Source organism: Trachurus japonicus, chromosome 16, assembly GCF_045865225.1.
Source record: "Trachurus japonicus isolate A0001 chromosome 16, Traja_1.0".
NCBI classification, from domain to species: domain Eukaryota; kingdom Metazoa; phylum Chordata; class Actinopteri; order Carangiformes; family Carangidae; genus Trachurus; species Trachurus japonicus.
Genome location: NC_140922.1, coordinates 276,176 through 289,274, shown reverse-complemented (window position 1 = coordinate 289,274; position 13,099 = coordinate 276,176). Strand labels below are relative to the sequence as shown.

The window sequence follows — 13,099 nt, the reverse complement described above, 5'->3', positions numbered from 1 at the left end:
ACTTCAGGTTACAGTCACTGAGTTTTAGCTGAACTGTGCTACTTGGAACATCCTTAAGAAATATCTTGAATCTATCAAATAAAAAATAAAAAACTGGTTCTCTTGGTATATCCTGCAGCTGGTGTAGTTTATGTTGGCAGCAGGTTTTTTAATCTGAAACCACAAAGAGACCAGAAGAGAGCTGATTTTCTTTGCTTTTTTAAAGGCCCTATTGTCACAGATATTGTGCTTCGAGTAGTAGTAGTAGCGAAGAGACACTGCTGACTTTAAAAAACTGTAGTAGGTTCTGAGAGAGAATTTCCTGTAAGAAATAATGAACCATGCGTTGACTGGACTCTCTGTTGAGGTTGGATCAGTTGATTTGTGCTTCAATCCAACAAAATGAGAGGAGTGGAAATATCTAAGCTGTAATTAGCTCTTGAGTGAAAACCCCAAAGAGAATCTGTCCAAAACCTACCGACTGTTTTATGCATTCTGAATCCAACTCTGTACAACCCCAAGCCTAATGAGAGACCCGCTGCCTCAGAGCTGAACAAGTTGGAGAGATCAGATCAGAAAGAAACAGAGTGCAGGCTTAAAGACAAAACGTGTCCTTGTCTTGATGGAGTGACAGTAACCAAACTGAATATGACATGTTCCTGTAGGAAAATGGCTGGAGGAAGCCTGGTAACAGTGGTACACTGTCCATGTGATGAAAGTGTGCCACTAAGTGTGTTGTTGAATTCAACAACTGACTGAATGAACAATGTAACAAAAAATGAAACATGAAAATGGGCTTACTTACACTTCCTGTATTAAGACAGCTAAATACAATCATAGCAACCCCCTCAGAGTGTACAATACTTGCCACATTTCACACATTCACTCAAACGTACATACCTCACATCCATACACACTCATACAGTCATTTACTGTGGCAACTGTGATTAGCACTGCAGCACTTTATCACTTTCATCATACCCTTATCATACATCATGTCAATGATCATGGACTTGCCTTGGTTCTTCTACACACTATCCATAGCCTCTCGATCAACCATCTTGCACTGTATTATATTGCACCATACGTATTGGTTTCACCAGGGCCGGCTCTAGCCATTTTGGTGCCCTAGGCAAGATTACTCTCAGGCGCCCCCCCAACAATGATCATAATGATCATAACGATAACATAGCAGTGTATCTCTATGTCCCCTCTGACCCTGAGATACACAACTTGCACAACAATCAGTAAAATTGCATTGAGTAAATCCTGGGTGGAGACATGAAAAAATTTGTCTCTTCACAATCATGAGAACAAACTGTTGTGGTGCTTGAAATGGGTATACGGAAGTCTGGGCTTCACAAAAGCAGTGGAATATACTGTATGATATAAGGCGATAAGTGTAGAAAAAAAATTGTGAAATTGCTTTTTGAGCATAAATGTTAGGCCTAACTGTCATTCTCACCAAATGTCTCAAATGTGGGATAACAGAAGCTAAATATTGACTTCACGTTACATTTCAAACTTCATGAGATGTGTGTAGCCCTAAATGAGAGATTTTCTCCAAATATCAACTAAATAGACAAAAAACACACAAAATTTACAATATTTAGCCTATATAATGTACCCTATATGTGTTGTCACTGTGGTACTGTTTGAGAGGTTAAAAAAAAAAAACAACTAGTTTGATAGCTCAGCAGGTCTGTATACAGAGCTGGAGCTGATCTGGAGCTGTGGCCCACTGGCCCTGCTGTCTGAGCAGGCTGAAGTCTCTACTCTCTCTTCTTTTTTCATAATCTTCCTCATCAAATTAGTCAGAACTTTAAACCTCTGAAGCACCGTCATCATCCTCACTGCTTCTCTCTCTCTCTCTCTCTCTCTCTCTCTCTCTCTCTCTCTCTTTCTCTCTCTATCCCTCTGAACGACTCTGCTGTTTCGAAGCGCTTCACAGTTGTTGTTTTGATTGACAGGTCGTCAAGGGCGTGCGGCCGTGCGTATTTGAAAGAGGAGAGTCTCCCGATCACAGTAGTTGAACCGCATTTCTACTGCGTAAATGACCGAAATATGAAAAAAAAACAAAAAAAAAACATATCGAGACGGTCGCGCAAACACGCCGGCATTTGTGCCACACATCTAATTAAAAATGTGGCGTTTCTAACAAGAAAACGGCTGGAGAACATTCCTGCTGCAGACAGGTATCTGCTGTGTGTGTGACTATACACAATTTAGGAACATGTTTGTCATTATTTGTTTTGGGGGTTTTTTTCTACAAAGAAAACACCAAGTGAGGGGGCGCCAGCGGACATAAATCATTATTATTATCTTTTCTTTTCTTTTTTCCCCCTTGACTGGCGGCGCCCCTCCAGCAGTTGGCGCTCTAGGCGACCGCCTATATCGCCTATGCCTAGAGCCGGCCCTGGGTTTCACTGTGTATTATCGTCTACTTGTTGTTGTTCCTGTAGTGTTGTCTCTCATCTAGTGTCATTGTCTGATGGTTTCTGTTTCCCACATGGATATGTTGTATTTCTATGTATGTCCCAAATTTTTGTGTCCCCTGTGTCTTTGTTTTGTGTATTTAATGGCCTGAGGTCTTTTTAAAGGGCCCATATTATGCAAAATCCACTTTCTACAGGTTTTGTAGTGGTCCTATGTGTTCCCGTGGCCTTTCTATGACGCCTGGAGGTGGAAAAAGTCTGTTCACTCACTTAATTGATTTCTACACTTTTTTGAGATCGTGTCTCCAAACGGGCGAATTGAAAGTGCTGGCAGACTTGACGTCAGGATGCACTGAACTCAGGTGACTCCACCTCCCGGTACTTTCTTATACTCCCCCTGGGCCAGTCTGGAGAAACGTGAGCTCCGCCCAGTGCATTTCCGTAACAGCGACAGTCGCGACCCCGACCCCCTCCCCCTCCCCCTCATCCTCCTCTCTCTCTCTCCCCGTCCGTCATTTGACATGAAGCGGTAGATACAGGAGGAGCCGTCGGTACCGCGGCCGCCAGATGATCCTTTTGAATCACTGATTGAAAAACAGCCGCCGGTCATTATAAATGAAATCGCGGATCAGAGAATATTGGGATGATACCGCTTCTCATCAGAGCAGCGGACCTCATCACGGAATGAGAGACATCTGAACGAGGAAGTCTCCTCTCCCGGCGCAAAACCACCTCAATATTCTCCAGTAGCTTCTCATCAGTCGCACCGTGCAGTTTGTGCTGCTCCTCAGTTTCACTTGTTTTTTTATTTGACAGTTTCACACAGAACTTTCTGGTGGCTGTAGGAGTCCATGTAGGCCTATCTCCTTCTGCCACAGTAAAAAAGGGACGTTTACTTTTTACTTTACTATTTTTTCAGACAAGATAAGAGTCTCAGAAACTTTTTTTTTTTTTTTCGGAAATCAATGCCCGACCCCTGTCCCAATGTCAACATTAGCACATGTACCTGTAGTGAAAACCACACCCTCTCCCCGTGACAGCTGTGGAGTGGACGTGGTTTACACATCTTATTTGCATTTCAAGGTGCAGACACAGAAATGGCTCGTTCTCAGGAAAGCTCTGGAGAGCCACTTTTAGATTACTGAGATGTAGAGCTGCAGATTGATTTGGGGACAATACACTAATACTATATGGTAGGACAACTTAGAACCATGTGAAATAGTTGAAAAACAGCATAATATGGGACCTTTAACATCAAGCCGGAGGACTACAGTTATACATTAGCCTCTGGCTAACACTGGCACATTTACAGAAATGTCAATTAATGTGCACTGTCCTCTAAATAAATAAATAGTAGACTGGTGGGGGGGACCGCTGAAACACTGAGATTGCCCTGATCTACCTCTCAATGTGTGTGTCTTACCTGAGTTCATGAGCTTCCAGAGTTGGTCAACCAGTGCTTCATTACACAGAGGTGAGTCTGTTGTCTTTGTGAATGGTGGATTCTTACTCAGCATACCCAGGATCTCATGTCTGATTGGATGACAAACAGGAAATGCAAAGAAGCAAGAAGATGAAAATACACAACAGTCATTTGCGTGACAGCTGTACACATATGAAGATGAATTCCATTCGACATAAAACATAGCAGTCTTCAGATCATAATTCATATGTTTTCTAATATTTTTTACCAGACTGCTGTTTCATGTAATAGCGTAAAAGAACTGAAAACAGCTTTGGAAAGATGAGAGGTGCCGACATAAATACAACAAGAAACCTGGGCACTGGAGCGTTCATAATGTGAAGCATGAATGTGCGTTAACAGAGTGCAGATGTATTGGGTGTCTGGATGTCTTCTGACCTGACATAATGAACCGGCTCACTCTGGACCATGCTGAGCAGCCACTGTAGCTCTGCTGCGCTTCTTTCAACTGGAAACAAGAAAACACTGCGTCATGCTCACAAAGAGAAAACCAACACAACAGCCAAACAATTTCACACCGCAACTGACCTCAGTGGATGTGAGGGTCTCTGTAAAGCCCTTTGAAAGAAAAACTGTTTGTAAAAATGGACTATACAAATAAAATTGCCTTGCTTTGCATAACATTATAAGAATTAGGCACATCGCTTAAGTGATTCTCTGTCCACCGCCCAACACTAATGAATGAACAGGCAATAAATATAAATAAATATATAAGTATTTTTATTTTTATTTATTCATTTAACCTTTATTTTACCAGGCAAATTGCTTGAGATAAAAAAATTTATTTTACAAGCATGGCCTGGCCAAGAAAGCAGCAAGCAGCAACAAGATAATATACACACAAAGAAGTGAGGACAAATATGAAAGAGAGAGAAAAGAGAGAGAGAGAGAGAGAGAGAGAGAAAGAAAAGATGAATATCCTTGAAGCTGTAGCTCTTTGTCGCGTACAACAACAACTACATCATCCTTCAACAAGTGAATGATCATTGTTGTTCTACCAATGTATGTCAGTTAATTCACAAAAGCAAATATGAGTCAGCGACAGCATTGTCTGGTGAGTGAGTTAGTTAGCTCCTCTGACCTGTTCATAAAACCTGCAGGTCGTTGGCACAATTAAAAAAAACACCCCCCCAATATACATACATAATTGTGTAAATAAACGTGATTTCAATCTTGACCAAAATGATCGTGATTATGATTTTCACCATAATCGAGCTGATTGAATTGATGTGATTTTTTTTTTTGTAGTATTTTATGAGCATATCAGCTATGAATGCACATCCACTTCACCAAACTTACATCCATGATCATGAGCTTAATAATAATAATAATTATTATTATATTAACTAGAATTTTCCTAGAGTATTTCCTAATGGAAAATGTGTGTGAATGGTGAAAGCCATTGCTGGAGCCACGCTTAATTAGCAGAAGAAATTGACAAGGACACTGTTTGTTATAGTTATTTGTAATGCAGAGAATATGATTGTTTTATATGTTAACAGAAAATTACAAATAAAGTGTTTTTAAAAAAAAAGAAATTGACAAGGACAGAAATGGCATGCGACACACAGAGCTAAGGTAGGAATCGAACCCTGCACCTCATGATACCCAACCCAGCACCTCATGATTGCCAACCCAGCTTTCAGCATTCACACTAATAAAACAAATTAATAATATAAATACACACCTCTTGTATAGTCTACCAGGGCCTCCAATGCAGCGATGCGAATGTCTACGAAGTGTCCATACTCAGCATAGGACTTGAAGAGTGATGGGTCGCTGGGGATGTGACCGTTCTTCTGAAGCTGACGGATCGCTTTCAGACAACTGGAGGAGGAAAATAAAATGGAGGCACAATATTCCAACTGTGAAAAGGTGGCTAATAACAACAACAATACTACTACTACTAGTACAATAGCACTGTTTTTTTGTCATATTGCTTAATTATATTTCAATTGACACGTGTCCTCCAGACCTACAATACCAACATAAGTTACAAGAACTTGTGCAAAAGCTTCTCTTGCTAATATTCAGTCTACAATACATAATCGTTCCATATACCACTGCATGCTGCACTGTGATTCACATACAATGAAAACACCTTCTGCTCCTTACCTGACAGTGATCGTGTTTCTGAAGCTCGGCAGGAGTTTCTCCATGTTGAGGAATCGGGTGATCTCCTCCAGGATGAGCCGGACATCAGCATTTAGATTGTCCACTGTCCGCACCTCGTTGTTGATGCTGATGGCTGGGGTCAGAGAGTTGGTCAACGCTTCAATCAGATCTGCACGGTAGTAGTTATCTGAAAACTGGTGATGGGCAAGACATGTGGGAGGAGGAGAAAGGTAGGTCAAACCATCCATACATGTGCACGCTGAAATATATTTGGTTTGTTCCTCTGTAAGGATTCATCTTTACTTTGTTTTTCCTGTTGTCGTTGTACTTGATGAGGTCCAGGATAAAGTTGAGGACATCTTTGGGACAGAGGTTCTGGACATCTCTGAGCAACGCCATGGCAACTGGCATCGTCTGACATGGAAAATGCAGATGAAATAGCAGTCACATAAAATGACATTCCTTTGGAAACGATAAAAGAAACATTTACTGAACTTTACGACTGTAAAAAAAAAAATGTCATGTCTCTCTGATGGATAAAATAGGGAACAACAGTGTTTGAATTCACTTAAACATAATTGTGGTATATCTCTGTTAGGCTAAAGACAGATGAAGGCATCAGCAGTTTTTTTTTTTTTTTTAAAGTATATTTTTTGGCTTTTCATACCTTTATTTGATAGGACAGTTGAGAGTGTGACAGGAAATGGGAGGCAGAGATTGGGGGAATGACATGCAGGATAGGGTCGTCCGACGCGGGACTCGAACCGGGGCCGCCTGCAGCGAGGACTATAGCCTCAACACATGGGGCGGGTGCTCTACCAACTGAGCTAAACTCCGCCCCAGGCATCAGCAGTTTTGATACGTGTTTCGTTTGTCTGACCTACCTTTTGTAGGAAGTAGCTCTGGAAGCTGATGAAGTTGTTGGTCTTGACGATGTTGGGGCAGCTCTTGCAGCAGAACATCCTGGTGAACAAAGACTTCATGGCTGGGGGGCCCTGCCATGTACTCACCATGGCATTGGCTATCTGCACAGTTCACACAACACCAGAGGAATACTTCTTCACAATCAAACACTCAGTTACTTCGATGAGTTCTGTTTAAAGGGATAGTTCAACATTTTGGCAAATTGGCCCATTGCCATAATCGCTATAGTCACAGCAGTAGGTTCGTTACCTTTAATTGTCAGTGTAATCTATTTTTAGAACGGCGGAGCGGAGCCGCGAGCTGCTCAGAGCTACGCTAAGGAGGCTCATGGGATTTCTTGGTTTCCCTCATCAAACTCATCAAATACACAATCCAACAACTCCAAAACGCTCTGGTGGACAAGTTGTGAGCTGCACATTCACCACACTATGAGATAATAACACAACGTTACCAGACAGAGTTGTTTTAGAGGTAAATACATGCAAAACAGCTGATGCGCGTTGCCTTCAGGGACAGTTTTTCAGCAAGCAGTCTCTGTATTTACCTCTAAAACAACTCTGTCTGCTAACGTTCTGTTATTATCTCATAGCGTGGTGAATGTGCAGGTCACAACTTGTCCATGACAGCGTTTTGGAGTTGTTGGATTGTGTATTTGATGAGTTTGATGAGGGAAACCAAGAAATCCCATTAGCCTCCGTAGCGTAGCTCTGAGCAGCTCGCGGCTCTGCTCCGCCGTTCTAAAAATAGCTTGCACCGACAAATAAAGGTAACAAACCTACTCCTAAAACTATAGGGATTATGGCAATGGGCCAATTTGCCAAAATGTTGAACTATCCCTTTAAGCTGCAGCATGCGGGGGCCTTTTGTTATCACTTCTGGATTCCAGATTTCTGCTCGACATATCAAATGTAAAATGTACACAGGAGTGTGAGCTGCACACGAGCTGCAGTGATTATTTGAGACACATCAAGAATGTTGTTACACGGATAACAATGTCCTCTCTGACCGTTGCAGTTTTTGTGGCGAGGAATGAACTACAATGTAAACAGCAAATGCACACATGAGGTTTTCTCAGGTATGAAGACCAGTGGCTCCAGTGGTATTTGAGCTTTAACAGGATATTGGGAAATTTATGGTAATGTGGTAATAGGGGTCACTGGCACAGGATGTTGTCATTTGGTTAGATAAATAAAGGGGGGCATGCACACCAGAGTGTTCCTGTGTGTGCACATGCACATATTTCTCCTGTGTAAGTGTTTTTCACATGGGCATAAATTTGTAAGGTTTTTTTGCTGTTTGATTTTTAGCCACAGGCCATTCCTTCTTCCTTTCCACATTTTCTACCAAAAACAAGCAAGTAAATGCCATCCCAGCCAACCACAGCAGAGTCAGGGCCCATGTCACTGAGCTCTGTGGTGGGTATGCATGTCTGTAAGTTCATGAGTTTGTTTATGTGTGTGTAGTAGTAGTAGTAGTAGTAGTAGTAGTAGTAGTGGCGGTGGCGGTGGTAGGGGGAAAATAACTATATACTAAAGGCCAACATGAAAAAAAAAAGTTAAGTGCTGCCATTTCAGCCACCACTCAGTTTATCATGTTGTGAAAATATTGGTTCAGGTGGAGCTTCAATGGCAGAAATCCAGTGGGGTTAAAGTTGGAGCAGACCAGATTCAGAGAAAGGAGAATTTCCTGCAGCCACAAAAGAACAGGACTGTTCAGTCAACTGATCTGAGAGAAGTAAGAGTTAAGCTGCTGGGTGGCCCTGCTGCCGGGGAAGTCATGTGTTTGCACTAAAAATTAAATTTTCAAAGATACTGTGACCTTCCATTAGGAATTTAAAAAAGAAGCAGCTCAAATGTCTTGACACAAATCAAAAACAATGCCAGTTATTGACAGCTTGTTTTTTAACTGTTTAGTTCCTCTCCCTGTGACCCTCCCAAACTCTAACTCATCTCACCGTCCTGAACCTAAAACCACATCCCCACTTTCTTTCATCTACTAATCCATCCACATTGGTCCCTATATCTACCTCTCCACTATCATTCTCTAACTTTCTTTTAATTTAAAAACACTCCAAAAACGATTGTGCTTTCCACCTGGTAAACCGCATTGATGTGAGCAAAGAACCAAAACAAAACTAGATCTGGGCCAATTTGACTTAATCCATGAGATCATTTGTTTTAGTGGAAATTAGGTTAATTTGTGCTCCAGCAAAAAGGTGCAATGTGACATGTATAAATACAAAAATTTAAGATAAAATGTATTTATTTTGAGGGTTAATAACTTCAAAAATGATGCTGGGTGGGTATGTTAGGGGAAAATAATTTTCTCCACCAGCATCATCACAACTAAACTTCCTTTAGTTCCACCAGCAGTAAGTAAGGAAGTATATCAAATCAAGGCCACACAGACTATGGGAGGTGTAAATGGACAAAGAGGACACAATGTACATGAGCGTGTGAGATTACGGTAGTTCATGTACAGTAAAGCACTTTAGCTGACCATGACCATTTTTTAAATGTGCTATACAAAAAGGTGTGACCATGACCATGTATGCACATCCGTGTTTGATTAGTACATTTTCCATGAGGATGCGCATGCATGCAAATTGATAGACTGCTTTTTAATAGCCTATATATGATGACCCTTGGTTACCATACATCACCCTCATAAAAAAATGTCATCTGGTTTGCTGCTGCCATGACTGGTTAGGGTTGTTTGCTGGTAAAAGTTCTCTTTGTGGATGGAATTTGCAGACTAAATATAGTAATAAAAAGGCTGTTTCTGGTTCAACAAAATAGTCCGTCTCTGTAGGAATTCTTTCTATAGTATCATTTTGCCAGAAAAATCACTGTATTTCTATTCATACTCTATTCACAGCGTACACATACCCTGGCTAGGCAGAAGCAGGCCTGCATGCGGACTTTGTAGAAACACTGCTCTTGTTCCAGGATGTCAGTCAGAGCCAGTCTGGAAGCGGGAGTTGGAAACTTTTCCAGCGCTGAGATAGCCTCTTCCTACAACCAGATAAGATACACACTCAATATCTGCATACTTCTGGCTATTTTGATTTACATCATCCTGACTGGAAGCACATACAGTACCACAAAAGCAGCGTTTTAACATTTTTTTTTAAAACATGGGAAGAGTACTACTCTGGTCATCAGCTTACTGTACCTGTGCAACCACATCCCTCTCATAGCGCAGCTGATATTGCCACATGAAGTCGGCCTGCTCAAACTCCACCTTCCTCAGAATGGACATGTCCGGGTCGATCCGGATCCAGAGGAGGGGAGAGTCAGCGCTGCGGAGGACAGAAGTAACAGTAGAAATGTAACCTACCTCAACTCAACTCAACTCACAAAGTTTCCTGTAACACTGAACCTGAACAAGGTCTAAAGGATGAATTGTGAATGTGGTTGATGACAGGGAACAGTGACAGCACTACGTAATGTCTTACTCCATGGCTGACAAATCCATGTCCACCTCCTCTCCGTTCATCAGTGGGATCTTCTTTTTCTTGTTTCTGGGGGAAAAAATCCACAAATCAGTTTGTGATTGGCTGAAAACTAAAGCAAGTTTTTGTTGTCGACATTTGCGCTACACTACAATAGGCACAAGAGAACTAAGAACAGAAACACAGCTGAAACAGAGACTAACAAGATTAACATACAAGGAAAAACCCCAGAGCCACAGAGAAAACATCAACTTTAAGAACGTCATTAACTTAGAGACAATCACTGATGGTCATGCACTGGACAAATAATACACTATCACATAGCTAATCATTAAAAAGTAATTTACTCAATGGAAGGTTCTTCATTTCACTCTCCCCTTTTTGACAGATAGTCAGGGGAGGTAAGAGAATTGGTGCTTCTTCACAGCCATGACATAAGAGATGAGTGTGTCCCAAACTGAGACAAACGGGGTTCTGACACACAGAGCAGCAGCTTAGACTCTTCACAGTTATACAGTGAAGTAACAGCACAGCTGTGCTGTATATGTATAGCAGCCTATTCTTCCACCTGAGTCAGCGTTTCACCACACTCTGCTTGTGCGTAACAGGCAGTGTGTGTGCTCTGTGCATCCACCCCAACTCATTTTAAGACCAAAACGCCCGTGGGAGCACAGACAAGTACAATCATATATGATATTTAAGCAGTGTGGGTTCTACACAGGAAGATGGCAACTGCATCTGAGAAACTTGAGTGCTCAAAATGAACAGTTGATTGGTGTAATTGTAGCCTACAACTTACACGACAGAAGGTCATAACGTAGAATAATGAAATATAGGATATGCAGCGTAATAAAATAAATATAAATAAAGGAGCAAAAGCACTCATGGGTGTACTAATGTGTTTCGCAGTGGTTGCTACCTTCTGCTCTTGGAGTGGCAGGGGATGTCATGTTTGAGGCTGTTCTCCTCTATCTGCAGAGTGTGATTGAAAGACCCATCCAGCTCCTGTACTGTCACCTTGATGGGACCCTGCAGGAAAAGACACAGAGGGTTATCTTCCAGAGAAAAAAATCAAGTCACTGTAAGGATGTTCTATAAAATAAAAAATAAAAAAAACTGTTAAAATCATTGTTTTTACCCTAAGCACATCTCAACATCCTGTATCTGAAGGCTTACCACATATTTCTGAGTTCCAGATGACGTGTAGTCCTGACGGATCTCCAGCTCCAGAACATTCCTCTTCCTGTTGAAGGCAAAGCTGCCAAAGAATTTCACCACACTGCTCTGATCACTGGACACCAGAAGTCAAGACAGATGACCAATAGCAGTTGGAACAAACATAACCAACAGACACTATCATTATATTTTTGTCGAGTCAGATTTATAAAACCATTAAAATCTTTCTTCTTGTAAGGGAAGAAAAAACATGCCTCAACCCTAATTCTGGTGAAGACAAAAAATCCAGTCAGAAACTGAAGTCTCTCATTCACAAAAGATTCAGGTTGTAGGCTCCATACTTTGGTCAGCTGCTCCCTCTTTCTTTAATGTCCACTTGTAGCTAAATGATTCGACTGGGCATAGTTTAGTTGTAAATGTGAGGTCTCACAATTAACACTTGTATGTCAAGAAAAAAATACCAGGATCCAAAGAAATCCCCCACAGACACAGCACTAACTGTAGCATTGTAGGACAGGGCCTATTTTCGGACACAGAGCATCACAAATAAAGGATACACCCATTGTTTTATGAGTGGACCAATGTCTTTGCCAGAGACGTTGGAGATGGATTTGAGGAAGGCATGAGTGGACAGAAGCATCTGGCTCCACATGTGACTCTGGTACTTCTGGGATGAGGCTGTACTGGCAAGACTCAGGAGCTTGTTGAAAACCTAAAGACGGACGGTAGAAAAACACACAAGACAACGTCAATGCTCAGGCCATTGATGGACCACATGTTAACAATGTGCACACATCTAATCTTTAGCCTCGAATGATGAACTATGGATGAAGAATTAGCAAACACTGAGACTCAACCCAATAAGTCATACAGTCGGACAGTTAGCAACAAACATTAATGTTTAAAGAGCTTACTCTGACTAAAGCCATTTTTATTCTTAGTTCATTTCATTTCATCTCATGGACCTTCTCTGAGCTCTCTGTCTTTTGTCCACTATTCAGCTTTTTAATCACTGAATGTATTATTTGTATGTTGATAATCCAAAATGTTTTATTTTTCTTTTAGGATGACTTTTAACATCAGTCCAGGGACAACAGATGCAAAATAGCCTTTTGGCTAATTCTGGCATGTTTACATTTGTTTAAATGTTTTTATTAATGTGCAATGTCCCTGATCCTTAAACCTTTAAATAAAAAAATAATAATAAATAAATAATTTATTCAGGGAGGGCCAATTGAGAGTAAGCTCTCATTTCCAATGGCGCCCTGATAACAGCACAAATACAATTAACACTTACATTTCTATAATAATATACACTCAACAGAAGCACATAATGAATTCAAAAAGCACTGAGAGGGAAAACAGAAGACACTCTTGACCTGCAGCATGAACTCCATGCTGATCCTGTTTTCTATCAGCCTCATCACCAGGTGGGCCTTGCACTGGAACATCCTGTAGTACTCCCAGGACAATGTGTGGGGGTGCTTGATGGAGAAGTGGAGGTGGGGAGTTGGACTGAAATAAAAAATGGTC

The 13,099-nt window shown here is 41.3% G+C and overlaps 1 protein-coding gene across 1 annotated transcript in view; it reads right to left on the bottom strand.

The window, feature by feature from the left end:
* Positions 1-13,099, bottom strand: part of taf2 (TAF2 RNA polymerase II, TATA box binding protein (TBP)-associated factor) — a 32,513-nt gene that overhangs the window by 6,884 nt on the left and 12,530 nt on the right. Inside the window, exons 11-23 of the mRNA XM_085803382.1 lie at positions 12,946-13,081; positions 12,124-12,278; positions 11,567-11,681; positions 11,310-11,419; positions 10,394-10,459; positions 10,111-10,237; positions 9,825-9,950; positions 6,897-7,037; positions 6,316-6,426; positions 6,013-6,206; positions 5,585-5,724; positions 4,276-4,345; positions 3,838-3,947 (exon numbers count right to left, since the gene is read on the bottom strand). Of these exons, the coding sequence (XP_085659508.1) occupies positions 3,838-3,947; positions 4,276-4,345; positions 5,585-5,724; positions 6,013-6,206; positions 6,316-6,426; positions 6,897-7,037; positions 9,825-9,950; positions 10,111-10,237; positions 10,394-10,459; positions 11,310-11,419; positions 11,567-11,681; positions 12,124-12,278; positions 12,946-13,081 (1,601 nt within the window). The remainder of the gene's footprint in view (positions 1-3,837; positions 3,948-4,275; positions 4,346-5,584; positions 5,725-6,012; positions 6,207-6,315; positions 6,427-6,896; positions 7,038-9,824; positions 9,951-10,110; positions 10,238-10,393; positions 10,460-11,309; positions 11,420-11,566; positions 11,682-12,123; positions 12,279-12,945; positions 13,082-13,099) is intronic.